Source organism: Zosterops lateralis (genome assembly GCF_965231275.1).
Source record: "Zosterops lateralis genome assembly, chromosome: 2".
Classification (NCBI taxonomy): domain Eukaryota; kingdom Metazoa; phylum Chordata; class Aves; order Passeriformes; family Zosteropidae; genus Zosterops; species Zosterops lateralis.
In genome coordinates, this window is record NC_139763.1 from 94799984 (window position 1) to 94817190 (window position 17207).

At 46.9% G+C, this 17207-nt stretch overlaps 1 protein-coding gene across 1 annotated transcript; it reads left to right on the top strand.

The window, feature by feature from the left end:
* Window positions 1-1567: 1567 nt before the first annotated feature.
* On the top strand, window positions 1568-12252 carry DRD3 (dopamine receptor D3; the record flags this gene model as incomplete). Its single annotated transcript, XM_083884950.1, is given in 8 exon segments — window positions 1568-1612; window positions 1616-1684; window positions 1686-2009; window positions 7002-7114; window positions 8291-8433; window positions 9800-9996; window positions 10865-11210; window positions 12056-12252. Coding segments are annotated over 8 exon segments (1434 nt in total).
* Between the last annotated feature and the right edge of the window lie 4955 nt (window positions 12253-17207).

The window sequence follows — 17207 nt, forward strand, 5'->3', positions numbered from 1 at the left end:
ACCCTGACCAGGTGCGGAGTGAGCAGGATTGGGTGAGGGGGGTCCAGGAATGAGGGATCTGGCAGGGATCTTGGTAGGGAAGACTGACTTTGGGAGGAGAGTCGAAAACACTGCTCATGGATATAAAAAGCAGAAGACTAGACAGGAAAGCCATAGCCAAAGTGTGTATTGGGATGCTTTATGCCTTCTGGGCATAGATATCATGTGTGATGTTCTGTTTGTTCCCTGTTCTGGCCTTGCTGATCACCTAGGCTGCTGCTTCTTCCAGCACTACAGAACCAGCCTTTCCTGGCTCCAGACAGCACAGAATTCCCAGAGTGGGAACTGTGTCCGTGCAAGGGACACAGTAAAATGAATCCTGTCTTTGGGTGGCTGCAGCTCAACTGTTTTATCAACAGTCCTGGACTCTGATCTACAAGAGATCTTTGTGATCCAGTGGAAACCTTAACTTCTTTGTCAGGGTCGAGCAGAAGAAAGAGAAGACAAGCACAAGCTGTAAAAGATTGTTTCACCCCTGTTCTGAGGGATCTGTGTTCACAGGACGTGGGGAAGTTCAGTTTCCATCTCATTCAACCCTTGTCCTCTCCCAGCTACAAAGCATCAGGGGAGAATGGCACCAGTTTTAAGGATGAGTATATCCCAAGGGGCTGGAGTAATTTATACCTATTGCACAGCTACTCTTCAGGAGCATAGCTGTGCAGCACAGATGCTGCTCTTCAAGGGGTGAGGTGAAACAGAATCATATTTATACCACTGGCATTGCAATTGTCCTTGCTTTTCATACCTGTCATACTCATGATGAGTTCAGCAACAGGGGCAGTAGCAAACGAAAAAAAAGATACAAGCCATTAAATGTCATGGAACAACCTTGGTACAGCAGCTTTCATATTTCTGGATAAAAAATCCTCCTCTTATATCAAGGGAGGGTAGGTTACTGAGAACAGAAAAAGAAAAGCAGAGCACCCTGCAAGCATCTTTCCATTATTCCATCCCAAACATCAAGCTGGTTTGCTTTTCAGCACAGGAAGCACATCTTCTGGCCAGGCATGGAAAACACAGAGCACAGTATGGAAGGAATGGGAACAGCACCATCCGTCAACCCTTTACAAGGCAGGCAGGGCTTGGGACATGCTGCAGGAAAGAGGGAATTCTGGAGGTGGTGCTTGCTGCCAGACAGCCAGGGATCAAGAGGCTCTGCCAAGCTGCCAAACACTCGAGTGTGTGAAGTTATTGAAGACATTTTTTGATGAAAGAAAGAAGAGGATACTTCCCAGAAGAAAAGATATAAGTTTGGCCAAGCCCTAGTATGTTTGAATAACTGTGTTGGGTCTTCCTCATAATTTCAAATTGTTGTCTTTCAGGCTGCCTCTTGCCCAGCTGACTTGTTCTGTGGTGTGACTTTGGTGCACCTCAAAACCATTGCCCACTTTCCAAACTGCTGTATTGGTTGCTAAGATCCACCTTTCACATGCACACAGGAGGTGAAATCTTGCATTTTTCCCTTGGTTTAGATTCAGTGAAAAACAGAATAAGCCAAGCAAGTCTTTAAGCAAAGCTCTGCCCATATATGAGCAGAAAAAAGACCTCTCTGACTGGCTTGAAGGAGAATTCATAAGGAAAGTATAAAAATGATAACAGTACCCAAAGGGGGCACTGTTTTCCACAAGTATTGCAGAGCTCTGATTTTTCAGTCCTCTCTTTTTTTTTCTCTTTGCAGTGGCAGCCCCATGGCCCTCTTCACCAGAGCCAGCAGCCATCCCAACACAACAGACCCCCTTCCCTGTGGGGCAAACAGCACCACAGAGCCTGAGCTGCCCCATTCACACACCTACTATGCCCTCTGCTACTGCATCTTGATTCTGGCCATCATCTTTGGGAACGTGCTGGTCTGCCTGGCCGTGCTGAGGGAACGCACCTTGCAAACCACAACCAACTACCTCGTGGTGAGCCTGGCAGTGGCAGATCTGCTGGTGGCTACTTTGGTGATGCCGTGGATGGTGTACCTGGAGGTGAGTACCTCTCAGGAATGATTAGCAGAATTTAACCACACCACTGCAGGCGTGGTCATGTTCCTAATGAAGGCAGTAGCAACATTTAGACTGATGTGTGTGGAACAGCCCTGGAGCTGTCCTGCAGGCTGTGTACTGCTTGGGTGTGCTACATGGAATGATTAAAAAGAACAGGAATAAGAGTGTGTGTGTGTGTGTGTGGGAAGTCATCCCGGCAAGATAGACTCTTCAGTTTGATTGCAACTAAAAAATATTATTAAAAGTCAAGTTTTATTTCAGACTAGAACAGTCTATCAGCTCAAGTGCATTCCAAGCCTTAATGAAATCACATTATGCTTTGCTTTAGAAAATACTTGGCACTCATTCTTGCTGTGGACAGGGTAGGACTGAGGCACATCTGTGGAGCAGCCTCTGCCCCATGCAATGCCTTGGTCATGATTTGTGAGCACAACAGTAGGTCCATTTCCTAGCTGTGTTTGTAGACCCATTCAAGACAAATTTCCATCTGCAGAGCGTGGATAATCGAAGCAGCTGATGCGAGAGCATCCAAACAACAGAGAAAAGAACTCATACACATCCCAAACCTGAACTACCAATCCTGGAATTGCACAGTACTTCCTATAGAACTGGGCTGTTGGACTCCAGCAAGACTAAAATTTAAAAAACAGTCCAAAGACCCCCAAAGTTTTGTCAATATTTGCTGCTGTTTATGGATCAGCGATGCCATAAATGAAGCAGAAATGGCATCATGCTTCAATACACCGTGAGCCTGGAAATTGCCAAAAACTCATTCAGTCCCTAAAACCATGTAGAATACCTATTCATTTACTGAAGGCTTGCCAAACCAGATTTCAGAACTGGCCCTTATTTATGGAGAAGCTTAAGGTGGATGAATGCCTCAGATTTAAACACTGCTTGTGAAGATTGTGCTTTACATTCCATTTTTAGAGTCATCATTGGCCATGAAATGTGTTATTTTATCAATCATGCAGGCCAGAACTGTCTCATTCTGAGAAGTCTTTTGGGAATGTTGTGACAGAGCAGCAACAGGAACATTTTACAGCATCAAAATCCTCATCTCCACTTAAGGAGGTTTCTGGCACAGAAGTGCTATTCAGCAGCGCGTCTAGCAATCTTCTGGGACCCAACATGTAGGTCTGACACACCAGTACTGCCTCCCTCTTCTTTACTGATCCCTGGTGCTGTGGCTGCTGAAGCTCAGCAAGGTTTCCAAAACAGTGGCATCAGGGTGTCCTGCCCACTGGAGTCTGAAGGTGTTAAACACCATCATCATGCCTTGTAGGCATGGATGGAGGAGGACATGCAGCAGCATGGCTGGGAACACCCTCCTCAGTCTTCTCACAACATCCAATTCTACCTCCAAAGGGGAAGAAAGCTTCAGGGGAAGGTTGTCACTGAGGTCTAATCTGCTGATACCATATGGGAGTCACACTGTCTCCTCATCTTGTCTCTCACATGGGAGCAGTGAGATCTAAGCTTCTCTGTGAGCTCCAGGAGCTCTGCTGGACTGGTGTCAGGGGGAGGACAGAGCTGAGTTACTGCAGTTCAGCAGTCCTGGCCACGTGAGTGCTCTTTGTACACCCACTATGCAAACCCATGAGCAGCCATCTCACAGCTGCAGGAGCCAGCAGCAGCCCCAAGCATCAGCTCTCAAACACAAAACCCTTCAGGGAGCCTGCTTAGATGCACCACTGCTTTCATGCCTGCCATTGCCTGATGCAGCTTGGTTTCCTACTTTCCCATCCATGTGCTCCTCAATGTGGCATCACCATTCGTATCTGAGTTGTGGAGATTTTGTTGTTTATTCAGAGTTCAGGAGAGTGGTGCATATGCATAAGTTTAAAAAAATAATCATTGCACATTCATAAACTGGAAAGCTTCCTATAGAGTTTGGAAGTTAAAAAATAATAACACCACAATTTCGTAGATAAAGCAGACTGGTCATCAAGGAAGATGAGGTGAAAACCTGACCTGAATAGTCTATAGAGATCTTTAGCATTGTGTTTGATAGAGCCAGGATTTCACCCTGGACACTTGTCTGCTGCATAATCACTGAGTGGTAATGAGAGATTGTATCAGCTCTTCTCTCTGTAGTTTGCTCTCATCAGCTGTAAGAGAATAATATTTGACCAGCCACCTCACCCAGGCAGATGTGAGAATTCATTCAATTGATACCTGGGATATCCTTTGATATTCCTGGACAAAAAAAGCACCTGAGGGGTAAAGAGGTACCCTGCCAGCACAGGAAAACTAGAAATGCAAACTAGAAGGTTCTAGCTGCTGTAGCAAAGATGATTAGAGCAGAGCAATAAAAGGAAGAGCAGGAATAGAATTTTTAAAATTTCGAACAAGGAATGTAATAAAAAGGCTCTTCTTCACTGTTAAATTCTGGAATAAATTCTGGGTTTGTATACCCCACAGGTAAATATTAACTACTTCACCAACTCCAGCAGAGCTGCTCCCCATTTTAGAAGTGGCAGGTGGAAGCGAGAATGGGTTTTAAGCCCAAACATTTTGATCTGTCAAGCATCCTCTTAGACAAGCTACAGTCTAGTATGCAGGTGTTGTGATCTGACAGCATCATCCTGAGAGGGCTCACTTCTGAGCCACCCCCACCAGCACCTTCTTCAGTTTTAATGGTTCACATTCTTGAGCTCAGCATTTTAATGTGCTCAGGACCTTGGAAGCTCCCTCAGTTAAGTGCTTGTTCATCTGCTGGGTTAGCAGCAGCTGGCTTTCATGTGAACACCTGCCACTGGCTTGGTGAAATATTCTTCAGACTCCACAGTTCACACAGAAACTGCATTGCTTTTTGCCTCAAACTGCAGAAACATCCCTTACTGGGTCCCACTAGAAAGGCTTCCAGCATTTTCTTTTTTTAATATGTTTTGAGGTGGTCAAGCAGATCTCAAAATATGAAACTAAAGTAAAACCAGGGTAGTGTTTCTTTGGAAGCTGAACCTACCTCTTAAGGTCCCTAATCTCAGATGGGCAACCTTCAGTTTGCATGTCTTGTAGCTCACCTAACTGTGCAGAAAAGCTCAATGGTTTTGGATTGACTTCTTTTCCCCCTTTACTTACTTTTTTATAAGAAAACAAAGGAGCACCATCATTATCAAGAGGACTGGAGAAGAAAGCACAGTTCCCTTCTGCATTCTGCAAGCCAATTCCCATTTCCCTCCCCTGCATTTATTCAGGGTCAGAGGGTCTAATGGAAGACTGCCTCATTCAATACCTGATTTCTGAAATGTAGCAGCTGGATCCAGCAGAGAACACCCTAAAGACACAGCTCACCTCAGCAAGTTTCTGTGCCCATGTGTGGGAATGCTGCCACTATCAAAACCACTTAATTTTCTCAGGATTATTTCTTAAACAATTCTCACAGAGTGAATTTTGTATTTATACAAGTGCTTCTCTCTGCAGGGAGCTGCGTCCTTCCTAGGCACCAACACTCAGGGTTGACCCACTGCCTGAGAAGCCAACCTACTTGTGGCACCCTCTCCAGTATGGCCTGGGATGGGTATTTTTGAATGGGTATTGAAAACCTCCAAGGATGGGTTCTGCACAGATTTGCCAAGCAACTGGCTCCACTGTCCCACTGCCCCTATAGTCAGAAAAGTAACCTTCATAACCAGATTGCACCTTCCTTCCAGCTCTTGCTTGTTGCCTCTTGTCCTCCCAGCACACCACTGCTGTGAAAAACCCAGTTCCACCTTCTTAGCTACTTGCCTTCAACCTTTTCAATAACCTCCCACTGGGCACTAGAGGGCTGTTGTCTCCCACTCCCCAAAGCCATCTCTTTTTCAGACTGAAAAAGTTCTGCTCCCTTAACTGGTCCTCACAGCTGCCCCAGCCTCTGTGGATTGTTTTGGTGGCTCTCCACTGGACTCACTCCTGTTTATCAATGTTCTTCCTCTACTGATGCCTCAAAACCAGGTGTAGTATTCCAGATGATGTCTAAATGAAGGTGGAGAGACCAGGAACGAGTGGCAGTTTCTGATACCTTCCAGGGTCCAGCTGAAACAGCAGGATCTACAGGGCTGAAGGCTAAAATCCAGGCTCTCTCCCAAGCATGGACTTTTCCCCTTTTTTCTCTCCTACTCCCCCATTCAGCACAGCACTGGGTTTGTTTGTTTGCAGCTGAACAAGGAGGCAGCCTGCCCTCCACGCCCTCCACCTCCTACAAGGAGTGGGCACTGGGGCAGACCTGCTCCCTCAGAATCAGGCTGTCATCCCAATCCCAAAGAGAGCAGGGCCACACATTGCTTGGAGCATGTTTGGCAATCAAAACGGTCATTGTCAAAAACTTGGCTGCTCCAAAATCCACTTTTCTCCATCACCAAGGCTGGCTGTGGCTGAGCCTTCACAACCACACACTTCAGATTAAAAATTCAAAACAACCAGAACAACTGCTTGGTAGTAACTCAAGCCCCTTTATCTGAGTAGTCTGTGAGTTCTCATTCAGATCTAATAATCCAGTTCTGTAACTGAGATAAGAATTCAAATAAGGTTTTTGAGAAGCCTCAGTCTCAGTTTCATACATAAATGCAAAAAAATTGCAGCACTTTTCCGGCTTGCTGCCTGCAAGAGCACTCTGGCAGCTAAGCTGAGAAGGATTTTCAGCCCTTAGATTTCCTCAGATAATCATTAATCAAAGGATAAATACAGTGATATCAAATTTAAATCAATTTATCCTGCTAACCCTTGAGAGAAGGGATAGCTGCTGTTTCTTCTCCTTTCCTCCTTCTGCAAGAGCAAATAAAGGATTGGAATTAAAGTGAGGTTCCTTCTCCACATCCTACTGCTGTGTTATCTTGCACACAAACACAGGTGTCTCAGTTTCCCTCTGCCCATCGCTGTGGACATGAGCTCCTCCAGCTCCTGAGATGCTTGGAGGAGAGCAGCTCCTTACACACAGCTTGTCAGGACCTGGTGCAGAGTAAGGCTGACAGTTCTGTGTTGCTGGTGCAGGTGACCGGCGGGGTCTGGACCTTCAGCCGTATCTGCTGCGATATCTTTGTCACCATGGATGTAATGATGTGCACAGCCAGCATCCTGAACCTCTGTGCCATCAGCATTGACAGGTGAGACACAACACCATCCAGGGGGACAGTCTGGACATGGGGGACAGCCCTGTGCCCCAGCGGGGCAGGGACAAAGAAGTGGGGTGAGCACTGACAGGATTGGTGTCTTCAGGCCAAAAAACCCTGAAGGTCTGTCCCTGCCACTACTGCTGTTAGTGTGGCTCTGCTCATATTGTGCAAGAAGAGGTCTGCACTGGAGGGCAGGGAGACACAAGCAATAAAACATCCTCAGTGGACAGTCAGACACATCCTCGAGCTTTTTAAAGGCAGGAACCACAATTGGTCATCCTACTCCCACTGAATGCTGAAGGAGAGTTTCTTCTTCTGGAGATCTCACTCATGAAGCTTTAATAAACAAAATCTTGCCATATACACAGGGAGTGATGAAGATTATTGCTGTGTAATCTTGAGCTTTGCTCTGGTTTTCTGCCTTTTAAAACTGAGCCTATTTTAAGCAATGCTGAGGGCTGGGAGCCAAGACCTTGGTACATGTGATCCTACTGGGACCATGGAGTGGGAGAAGGGAAAAATACTGCATGCTGTATCTTTGTAATGTGTAGTTCAAGGATAATAGTGCAAGGCAGCTCTCACTGCTGTATTGGTCTGATGTTCCTCCATGGGAATCTGTATCCCCATTTTAGTTTAGCTCAGAAAGATGAGACTCCTGTGCCTTCCAAATTTTTGCCCTGCTGACCTGCATCTCCTGGGGCACCCCAGCAAATTAAGGTCCTTGACACCTGCCCCTGAGCAACCCTCTGCCTGTCAGACAGAGGGCAGATAACACCAGGCCAGGCAGTTGAGACAAAGAGTTTACTTTATGCTTACTTCAGAGAGTGCCCTTTCACAGGAGTGGCCATATAACTGTAGGGCTTGAGAGGGATTTCCTGGGGTTTCTTGATCCATCTGAACCTTGTAGCTTCACATGCTGTGAGTTCTGCTGAGCGTTTCTCTGCACTGCTGCCAACTAACTGTGATTTCCTCTGTTCCTCCCCCCAATGTCCCACTTACCATTTCCACAAATTGCTGATCCCATAATCTGATTTTCTCTACTTTCCTCTGCTGTTTCTTCACCACGTCTACCATCATGTTCCCTATGCTGCTTTCACTTCTCCTGTTAAAAACCTTTCCCTCCCTCCTTCCTCCGCCTCCTCTTCCCGGAGCTGGTTTGGTCTGCAGGTACACTGCAGTGGTGAAACCAGTTCAGTACCAGTACAGCACTGGGCAGAGCTCCTGCAGGAGGGTCTCTCTCATGATTGTGATAGTCTGGATGCTGGCCTTCGCAGTGTCATGCCCTCTCCTCTTTGGCTTCAACACTACAGGTAGGTGACATCCTGAGCAGTAGCATGCAGGAGAGGTTGGCAGTGGAGCTGCCCTGTGTATGGCCAGGTCATTTAACATGGGTTCTGCAGATTTGCCAAGTTACAGGAAATTTTAAGGAACTGGAAAGCACACTATGAAGGAAGAGAAAAATCCTCATGTGCTCTTGTCTATAAACTTGCCATTTGCTCAGGCAGACACTGACTATTGCTCTAAAGGGCAAACTTTCCTGCTCTACTGCCAAATCAATGCCCATCAAGGTGTCCAGGTCTTCAGATTCCCATCAAACAATCACTTTGAGCACACAGAGGAAAACGTGCAGCACATACAGCACACACACCCCAGACTTAATGGCATCTTGCCAATATCAACAAGTTCAGAAGCACAGTTTTTTACTCTGATGCACAACACATTTCTAAACAGCAGGGATTGCACATTAGCATTGCTTGTTAGAAACCTCCTTCCTACCCAACTGGCTGTCTACTTCCTTAACTAATCCCTTGAGGAGGGCAAACAATTTAGCCTCCACCTTGGAAGCTGGTTGGTCTTTTTTGTTTCCCTCAGCTAGGGCAACACGGTCTCTCTGGAGGCAGAGGAGCAGGGGAGCCTTCCTTCCCTTCCCATTGAGTCACAGGCAGAAGTCTGTGCTCCCCATCCATCCTCTGAACTTCTTGAGGCAGGAAAGGGATGGGAGTGGGAAATTCACTGCCCCCCTCTGCCTGGTTCAGACAGATAGGGGTGAATGCACACTCTGCATCTAGACAGCTCAGAGGCTGTCAAAGGAATGACACTGTTTTACACTACAACGACACAGTCTCTGACTTCAGAAGGCTGAAAATGACTCCTTTATTTTTTGGGATGTGTTTCTCTTTTATACTATTCTACACAGACCAATTTGATTGGTGAAACAAAGACAAATCTCTTCAATCACATTGGTCAGACCAGAGAGACATCAAGACATTTCCCTCCTAGGGAAAGAATGTAAACAAAGTTACAGTTACAAAAACATGTCTCTTGTTTACAGAAAATTCCCTGGGAAAAGAATTTCAGAAAACCAAAACATCTCAGGGACAAAACCAGGGCTATGAAGGAATAGGAGAAAGGATAGGAATAGACACGAGAGAAGAGAACAGAGCTGTTGGCCAGAAAAGCAGGCAGATGCATGCTGGCTAATGCTAGATGGCCCTGTTTTGGGTTCATTTTAAGCATCACTTAGGTAATTAGGTAAACTAGAACATAATCTGCACTCCTTAGACTGCCTTGGCCCCCAGCCACCTTTTGTCTTCCTTTGCCAACACACCAGAGCCTCCTTGTACTAAACCGAATCAGCTCAGCCACTCCTCTCTCTCTCTCTCTTCTCCTCCCCAGGGGATCCCAGTGTCTGTTCCATATCCAACCCTAGTTTCATCATCTACTCCTCTTTGGTGTCCTTCTACCTCCCCTTCATGGTGACCCTGCTGCTCTATGTCCGGATTTACCTCGTGCTCAGACAGAGGCAAAAGAAGCGAATCCTCACCCGGCAGGGCAGCCAGAGCACCAGCACCAAACCGTGTAATGCACACCAAGTAAGAGCCACATGAACCCAGTAGGAGCTGTCAAAAATGACAGGAGTGCATCATCTCTTCTCCTCAAAGGGTTAAAACACAGAACAGAAAGCATAAGGAGAGGCATAGCATGTTTTCATCCCATCTCTCGCTCATACACCATGATGATATTTGAGGTGCAGACACTCCAGTTAAATCATTTTCAGACCTCTAGAATGAGGATATTCCCTGTGTATCTCTGCCCTCTAGAAGTGGCAAGTTGAAAAGTGCACAGCCTACTTCAATATTTCTTCAGAGCAGGGTTTTTTAAGGCATGCATAAGTCTGGATCATTTCTTCATTTATTGATTTTAATGTCTTCATTTATTGATTTTTGCTCTATGAAGCGTCACTCTCAGGGCTTCACAGGCTTTAACCTCTGTTATTAAAATAAAAAGCCTTCTTCATCTTACAGACTTAAGAGGTCAAAATACTCATGGTGCATGCAACATTTGTTCCACTGACCTTTCTAGATGAAATATCTGCAACCATGGGAACTAACAGTTTGAAAGGAATTACCTGGTCATGCATATCCACTCCTTTTATCCATTTCTGCACAGTGAAGCTGCTTTAAAAGGGTGGGGATGCTGAGGGGAGCAGGGCCAACACAAAAATACAGATGAGAGGTTAGCAGAGCAGGTATTATGCTCTGCTCTTACATGCTTCTCCTTGGTGGGATGGAGGCAAAGAGTTGTCAACTGCTGGTTCAACCCCAGGTCAGTCCAGAGGACATGATGCAATGCAAGAGGCAAGTGAGGCTAAGGGAAACTCCTACAACTTCCCTCATCATCCTCCGGCCCAATGAGCAGTTTGGATGGTTTCCAGTTCCTCTGTGGTGTCCTCTTTTGCAGGAACACATGGAGAGAAAAGCTTTGCCAAACAGATGCCAAGGCACGTTTTCCCCCTGTCTCTCGCTCAAATGCACGGGCCAGGAGATGTCTACAAAAAGGAGGTTGCTGACTGTCTTCAGCCTGCAGCGGTACCGCAGCTTCTGCCACGAGGCAGCCCTCCCCAAGGCACCAGGGGCCACCCAAAACAGCAGGTGGGAAGAGAGGAGGAGGAGCACAAAGGCAGCAGTGGAGGTACAGAGGCTCAGCAATGGTAGAACCATCAGCAGCTTGAGGCTGGCACAGCAGCAGCCCCGACTGATCCAGCTGCGGGAGAGGAAGGCCACACAGATGCTGGCAATTGTCCTGGGTGAGTGAGAGCCATTCTGCCTCTGGGGTGCAAGGAGTGATGGTTTGGGACTTCCAGGAGCACAGAATCTCCTAATACAATATTAAGATTTTTTTAAAACAGAAGCTGGGCCTTGGCTTCAGCTGTTACTGCTTCACAAACTCAGGAGAGACAGTAGTGGGACATTTAGGGATCTAGAATAATGCTCCCAAATGTTGAGAGACACATATGCTAGTGTTTTATTTACTGTGTTTTGTTACTCCTGTGTTTAAAATCAGTGTCCAATTAAGCCCTACTAGAGGGAGCAACAGCCAATAGTTATGCTTTTCCTTTTCCTTTGTTTTACTATTACAAGGCTGGAACAATCCTAGGTTTCCATACACACGGAAGCTCTTAGATCCAATTACAGAAGGGGAAACTGAGGCAAGGAGCTGCAAGGAACCAGTTCATACAGCTGGGTAGAGAAGCCAGGGGACTGGTGTCCCTGTCCCCTGCTGTGGTCACCAGATGCACTGTTACTCCCCATTTTACTCAGCAGTAGCACAAAACTAAAGCAGCCTTCATCCTAACCAATTGTAACTCATTAAAGCAGCTGAGGCTTTCCCTCAAAGTTGTGGCCACTTGCTTTTGTCTGTCATCAGACCACTTCTGAAGCCCCTTCCATTCACAAGGCTGGTCCCAAGGAGCCCAAGCTTTTGCCAAATCCCTCTGTGTCAGGAATAAATGTGGCCTTCAGTGTTTGTGAAATACAGGAACATCATGGAAATAGTGAAGGGTTGGAGTGAGAGGCCACCAGTACAGGCCCCTTTCCAAACAGCTGCTGCTCTAAACTCACATAAACCATTTTTCTCTCTCTCTAAACCCAGGGGCATTCATAGTCTGCTGGCTGCCCTTCTTTTTGATTCACATCCTGAATGCCCACTGCCCATCCTGCCACGTGCCTCCAGGGCTTTACAGTGCCAGCACCTGGTTGGGGTACGTCAACAGTGCCCTCAACCCCATCATCTACACCACCTTCAACACTGACTTCCGCAAAGCCTTCCTCAAGATCCTCTGCTGCTGACTGTGGGGCCACACTGGGCTGTAGGAGTCTGCAGCAGCCCCTGGGAGGAGGAAAAGGCAGGGACAAGCCAGTGAGTCCTCAGCTGGGCAGAGCCTCGGGTGTGCAGCAGATCAGCCACCACAGTGCATCACTCCTGGGAGCTGAAGGGCTTGCAGGGCACACAGGACATGCCATCTCTCATCTTGGCTGCCTTCATGGTGGAATGATGGATTTGCCCTCCCACAGCTGGAACCTCAGCCTGCAGAAGGCACCCAGCTCATGCACAGCAGTCCTAATAAGAGGACAGAACTTGACCTCGCTGATAAGGACCCTGGATGTCTTCAGTCAGAAGCCAAGAGTGAAAATTGGACAAGGAAACTTAGAAAAGGAGCACTGATGGAGAAATAATAGCTTTCCTGTTGTTTCCATCAAAAGGTTTGCCTGTAAAACTGGGTCAGTCTAAGTGCTTGAGAAAATCGCCCTGGTTGCAAATGAAATCTTCCCTTGTGCTGCCAGCTTGTATTTTACTGCTCCTTGTAAGGCAGAGAGGTGGCTGCCCTCCCTCTGGTAGGTCAGCTCACATGAGAAGTGCAACACTACCCTGTGGTCCCCTCTCCTCCTGACCCAAGGACCAGAGGTAGATTGGCCACTACTTCACTACCACACGCCCCAATGATCTACTGGGGCCTCTAAGAGAACAAGGCTCTTGATAGCTGCCCTAGGTTCAAACCTGTTTTTTCAGCTGGTTGCATGCACCCTCTCTCAAACCTTGTTCATGATCTCTTTGGAACCAATCTTCACCTGTGCTTCTCTCCTGACAGGAGCACTGCTAGATTTAGGGTTTGTACAACCTGGCTTCTGCAATCACTCTGGTTACAGCCCATACCTGGGGGAGAGCTTGTTTCATAACATTCCTCCCAGTAAGAAGGGACATTTGCCTTGGCATCAGCCCCAGGACTCTCCTTAACACCCCTTGCCAATACTCTTGGCATCACATATGGCACCTGTGTATCCCAGCATCCAGGAGCTGGCCAAATACAATCCAGACATGGTCTCCTTCCCCAGCAGTATTGTACAAAGCCATCTCCAGTAGTTCCTGGATGAAACAAACCAGACAAGTCCTGATGTACCCTAAGCTGGTCTGGTGTCAGGGCACTGTAATGCTCTTCCCCTCATATAGACAAACCTGGCATGGGCCAGAGAGCCTCAACACAGTTCTCTCATTTTGCCCCCTTGCTGTACTGGATCAGAGGCTTCAGCTCTCACTCGCAGGGCTTGGCTTAGTTGTGCTGTCAGCCGTGCTCTTTGATAGCTTTGGGCATAACTCTGTGTGCTGCTCCAGCCTGTGTCCATGCCACAGCTTCTCCATCTGGGAAGGGCTTCTTTTCTTTCCTAATATGAAGCCAAAGCCATTGTCCTCTGCCTCCAGAGCACACAGCAGAGCTCTAGCTGCTGCTTTGGTTTGCTTGGGCTTTGATCCTGAGGATCTTGTGGAGAGCATGTGTCATTTGCCTGGGCAGGTGCCCTCCATACTGTATTGTAGCTGCCTTAACCCAATAAAACACAAGTGTGATTGAAAGTTTTGGTATCTTTGTCGTGAATGTACCTCCTTCCATAAGCCTTTTGTCACCTGTGGCCCTCTTAACACATTCCCTGTAAAAAATTATCATCCACCTGAACGCCCACAAGGAGTCTTTATTATTACTTCCATTTTCCTTGCAACTGGGAAAGAAATCAAAGGCTGCTGTAAGAACTTCCAGCAGATGAATTCTGGAAATATGGTCAATTAGTTTCCCAGCTCTGCCAGGCAGATATGCAGTACTGTTACTCCATCTGCTCAAAAATGCTGGATAGCACAGGAGGCACTCAGCACACAGGATGCTGGAGGTATGAATCAAGTGAACCAGCCTGTGGACAGATTGCCACTCAAGGAGTTCTCATTAAGATGCTGCATAACAGAGATCACCAGTCCAGTTGCTTTATATAACAATTGTCAGAAAGGAGGAAATGGAAACATCTTATAAAGAATGAGTTGGTCCATTTCAAGATCTGGCCTAGCATGTCACAGGGGTCAGTTTGCTCTTACCTGAATTTGAACAGGTTCTCCAAGATGATTCAGGATAGAGGTAAGAACAGGAGGTGTGGCAGAAGACTAAGCAGCATTTTGGTGTCTACACTGCTATAAGGGATGGGGAAAATTCTGTATCTAAACATATGGTCCGTCCTTTTCTACGATCTGAAGTACCAGATCACAGAACTGACTAGGTGATACTAGGGACCAGAAAAAAAAAAAGGACAGCACAAAGCCCTCACACAATTATAAAAACCAAACTCTGAACCAAAACAATCTCTCTCTCCCCCTCCCTTAAGTGAGCACCATGCCCTGTTTTACTCTGTCAATGCAAACATAGGTGACCCCATAGAAAATGCCAAGGACAGAAGCAAAGGTGCAAGAAATTGATGCCCCTCCAGCAAGCTGAGGGCTCCCCCAAGACACACCCCCGCTCATTATTTACAGCAGAGTAATCAGCATTCTCCTTTTCCAACTGCTTGATGTCTCTCACTAACCTTAATTTTCTACATTTCCCTCCTTGGTGTTTTGTTTTCCCTGACTCCACAACTGGCTGGGAGAGATGAGCTGTGACTCTGTGCTCTGCATTCTGTGGGGATTCATTTCCATGCTGATGTTCACATTTGAAGAGGCTTTGGATAATGCAGAAACCTGCTCTCATGTGGAGAGGAGAAGGGAGCTCAGAGACAGGCACGGGTTGCTCTGGCAGCAGGGCTGGGGCAGGGCTGCAGGTACAGCAGGGGCCCCACAGTCTGTGCTCACCTGCAGGCAGCTGGAATGGGACACCTCGGGTCCCCTGAGCTGGGAGACATTTGTAAACGAGCCAGTGGAGAGAGCAGCCAGGAAGCAGCTCCACCGTAGCTGAGGAGAGTTAAGACCCTTTGGAGATGAAGGAGAACTGGCAACACACACTGGGATGATCAGCCCCACCCCCACAAGGTACAAGGCAGCCATCCAAGTACTGCCTGTCTAGACACATTTACAGCACGCCTGAGAAATGGACACGAAAACACCATTTATACCCTGAAACCACCATCTCCCTGCTCAGAGAGCCATAGGCTCTGGCTCAGCTGCAGGAACCCACATGAATGAGCCACTGAGCTCATTCATATCCCACATATCCCAGAGTTTGCTATTCTACATGTACCTGGGGCTCCCCATCTGTGACAGATGTACCACATGTGTTAAACTTCAGCTCTAGGACTGAGAACACAGGTTATCCAAGTTACTAAAATCCTAAATGGTACCAGGCACTGAACTGAAGCCATTCAGAGTTAACACCAAAAGCTCTTACGTTGAGTTTTACACTGTAAAATATAAACAGGAAAGAAACCATAAAACACTCTACCTTGTCAGAGGCAGCGACAGGCACCAGATCATGTAAGAATCTTTAAGCAGAAGAGCACAAAGGTCCATGGGGCAGAAGATAAAACAATCTTCCATGAGAAAAAGAGCTGGTTCCTGGGAAGGCAAGGCAGTTATGGAGGAGGTGGGTTTCACCTGCCATCACAGACAAATGCTCTGCAGGTGACACTGCTCAGTGAATATTTTGCAGGTACCTTGCAGCAGCTGTTGGACATGTTGTTTTAACAAACCCAGCTGCAGCCAGATATTAAAATCCACATTTGCCAGACTACAAGGACAAAGCAAAGTCTTGCTGCAGAAAAATCTCACTTCCTCAGGTAACCCTCCTCCTTAGGTCCCTTAGGGGCTGACCTGGCCTGGGCTGGCCTGGCCAAATACTCAGCTGAGCTCAGCTCACCCCACTGTGGGGCTAAGCACAGGGAGCTTCCCCCTTGGGAAGAGGAGTGAGTACATCTGGAATCTGCCTCTCTGAGAGGGATTGGAGTGACAGGGGGTTCTCTGTTCCCAGCTGGGGCCAGCACAACCTGCTCAGGAAGGCAGCTCCCCTGGAAGACAGAGCTTGGCTGCAGCTTATTGCTGCTCCTGATGTGATGTTTTCTGAAGAATGTCTAATCAATGCCAGCATTTCAAGGAAGGATCAACAGCCTGCAGGCTGCTGATATGGAGACACTCAGAAAATTACAAATAGGAATTATGGACAATCCAGATGACACTTGTAGCAATCCGATTAGTTTCAGCCAAGTGTGTGATGGTTTGGTCACAAAGTGACAGACCCTGGCAGCCTTCAGTCTGCAAACACACCTGGCTCTGAGGTGTCTTATCTAACAAGAATAATGGGCTCATCAGTTCTTTCTCTGACCAATGCAAGTATCCCAAATCTGCATGAGCTTTTGAATAAGACTTTGAAGTGAGTTTTTCCTTATCTAATGGTAATAATGAATTAATATTAACATAACAATGTAATTTCCTGGCAGTATCTTGCCACCTGACCTGCTGCCTTATGAACAAAGGAAGGCACACAAGACTGTAGGAATTTCAAGGTGTGAGGGATTCAAAATTGTACTTCTTCAAAGTCAGCATCAGCTGCTATGTACATCTTGCTGAATGACATTGAACAGGATGTAGAAGATGCATCCCAGACCAATGCTGCCTTTCAATCTCAAAAGCCACTGATCAGTTATTCTCTGTTACTCTCCAAATAGTCATTCTTAAGACATAGCAGTGGCCTTTGTTGTTATGCCTTCCTGACATCGCTCATGCCACCTTTCCTTGGTTCTTTACTGCCTCAACTGTCAGATCAGGAGCCCACCAACTCTGATGTCAACCACACCTCTCTACAACAGGGATCCATTTTGTCCCAGGCCAGGAATTCTCCTGAGCTTCCTTCGTGATTCTGGAATTGAATCTCTTCCTGCCAGACACTGGTCTCATCCCTGAATGCCTCTGGAAATGTGAGGCAAAGAAAACCCCTGGGGCCAAAGACAAAAACGAACATAATTAAAAATTAATTTCAGTATAATGATTTAAGCATCTCAGTGAG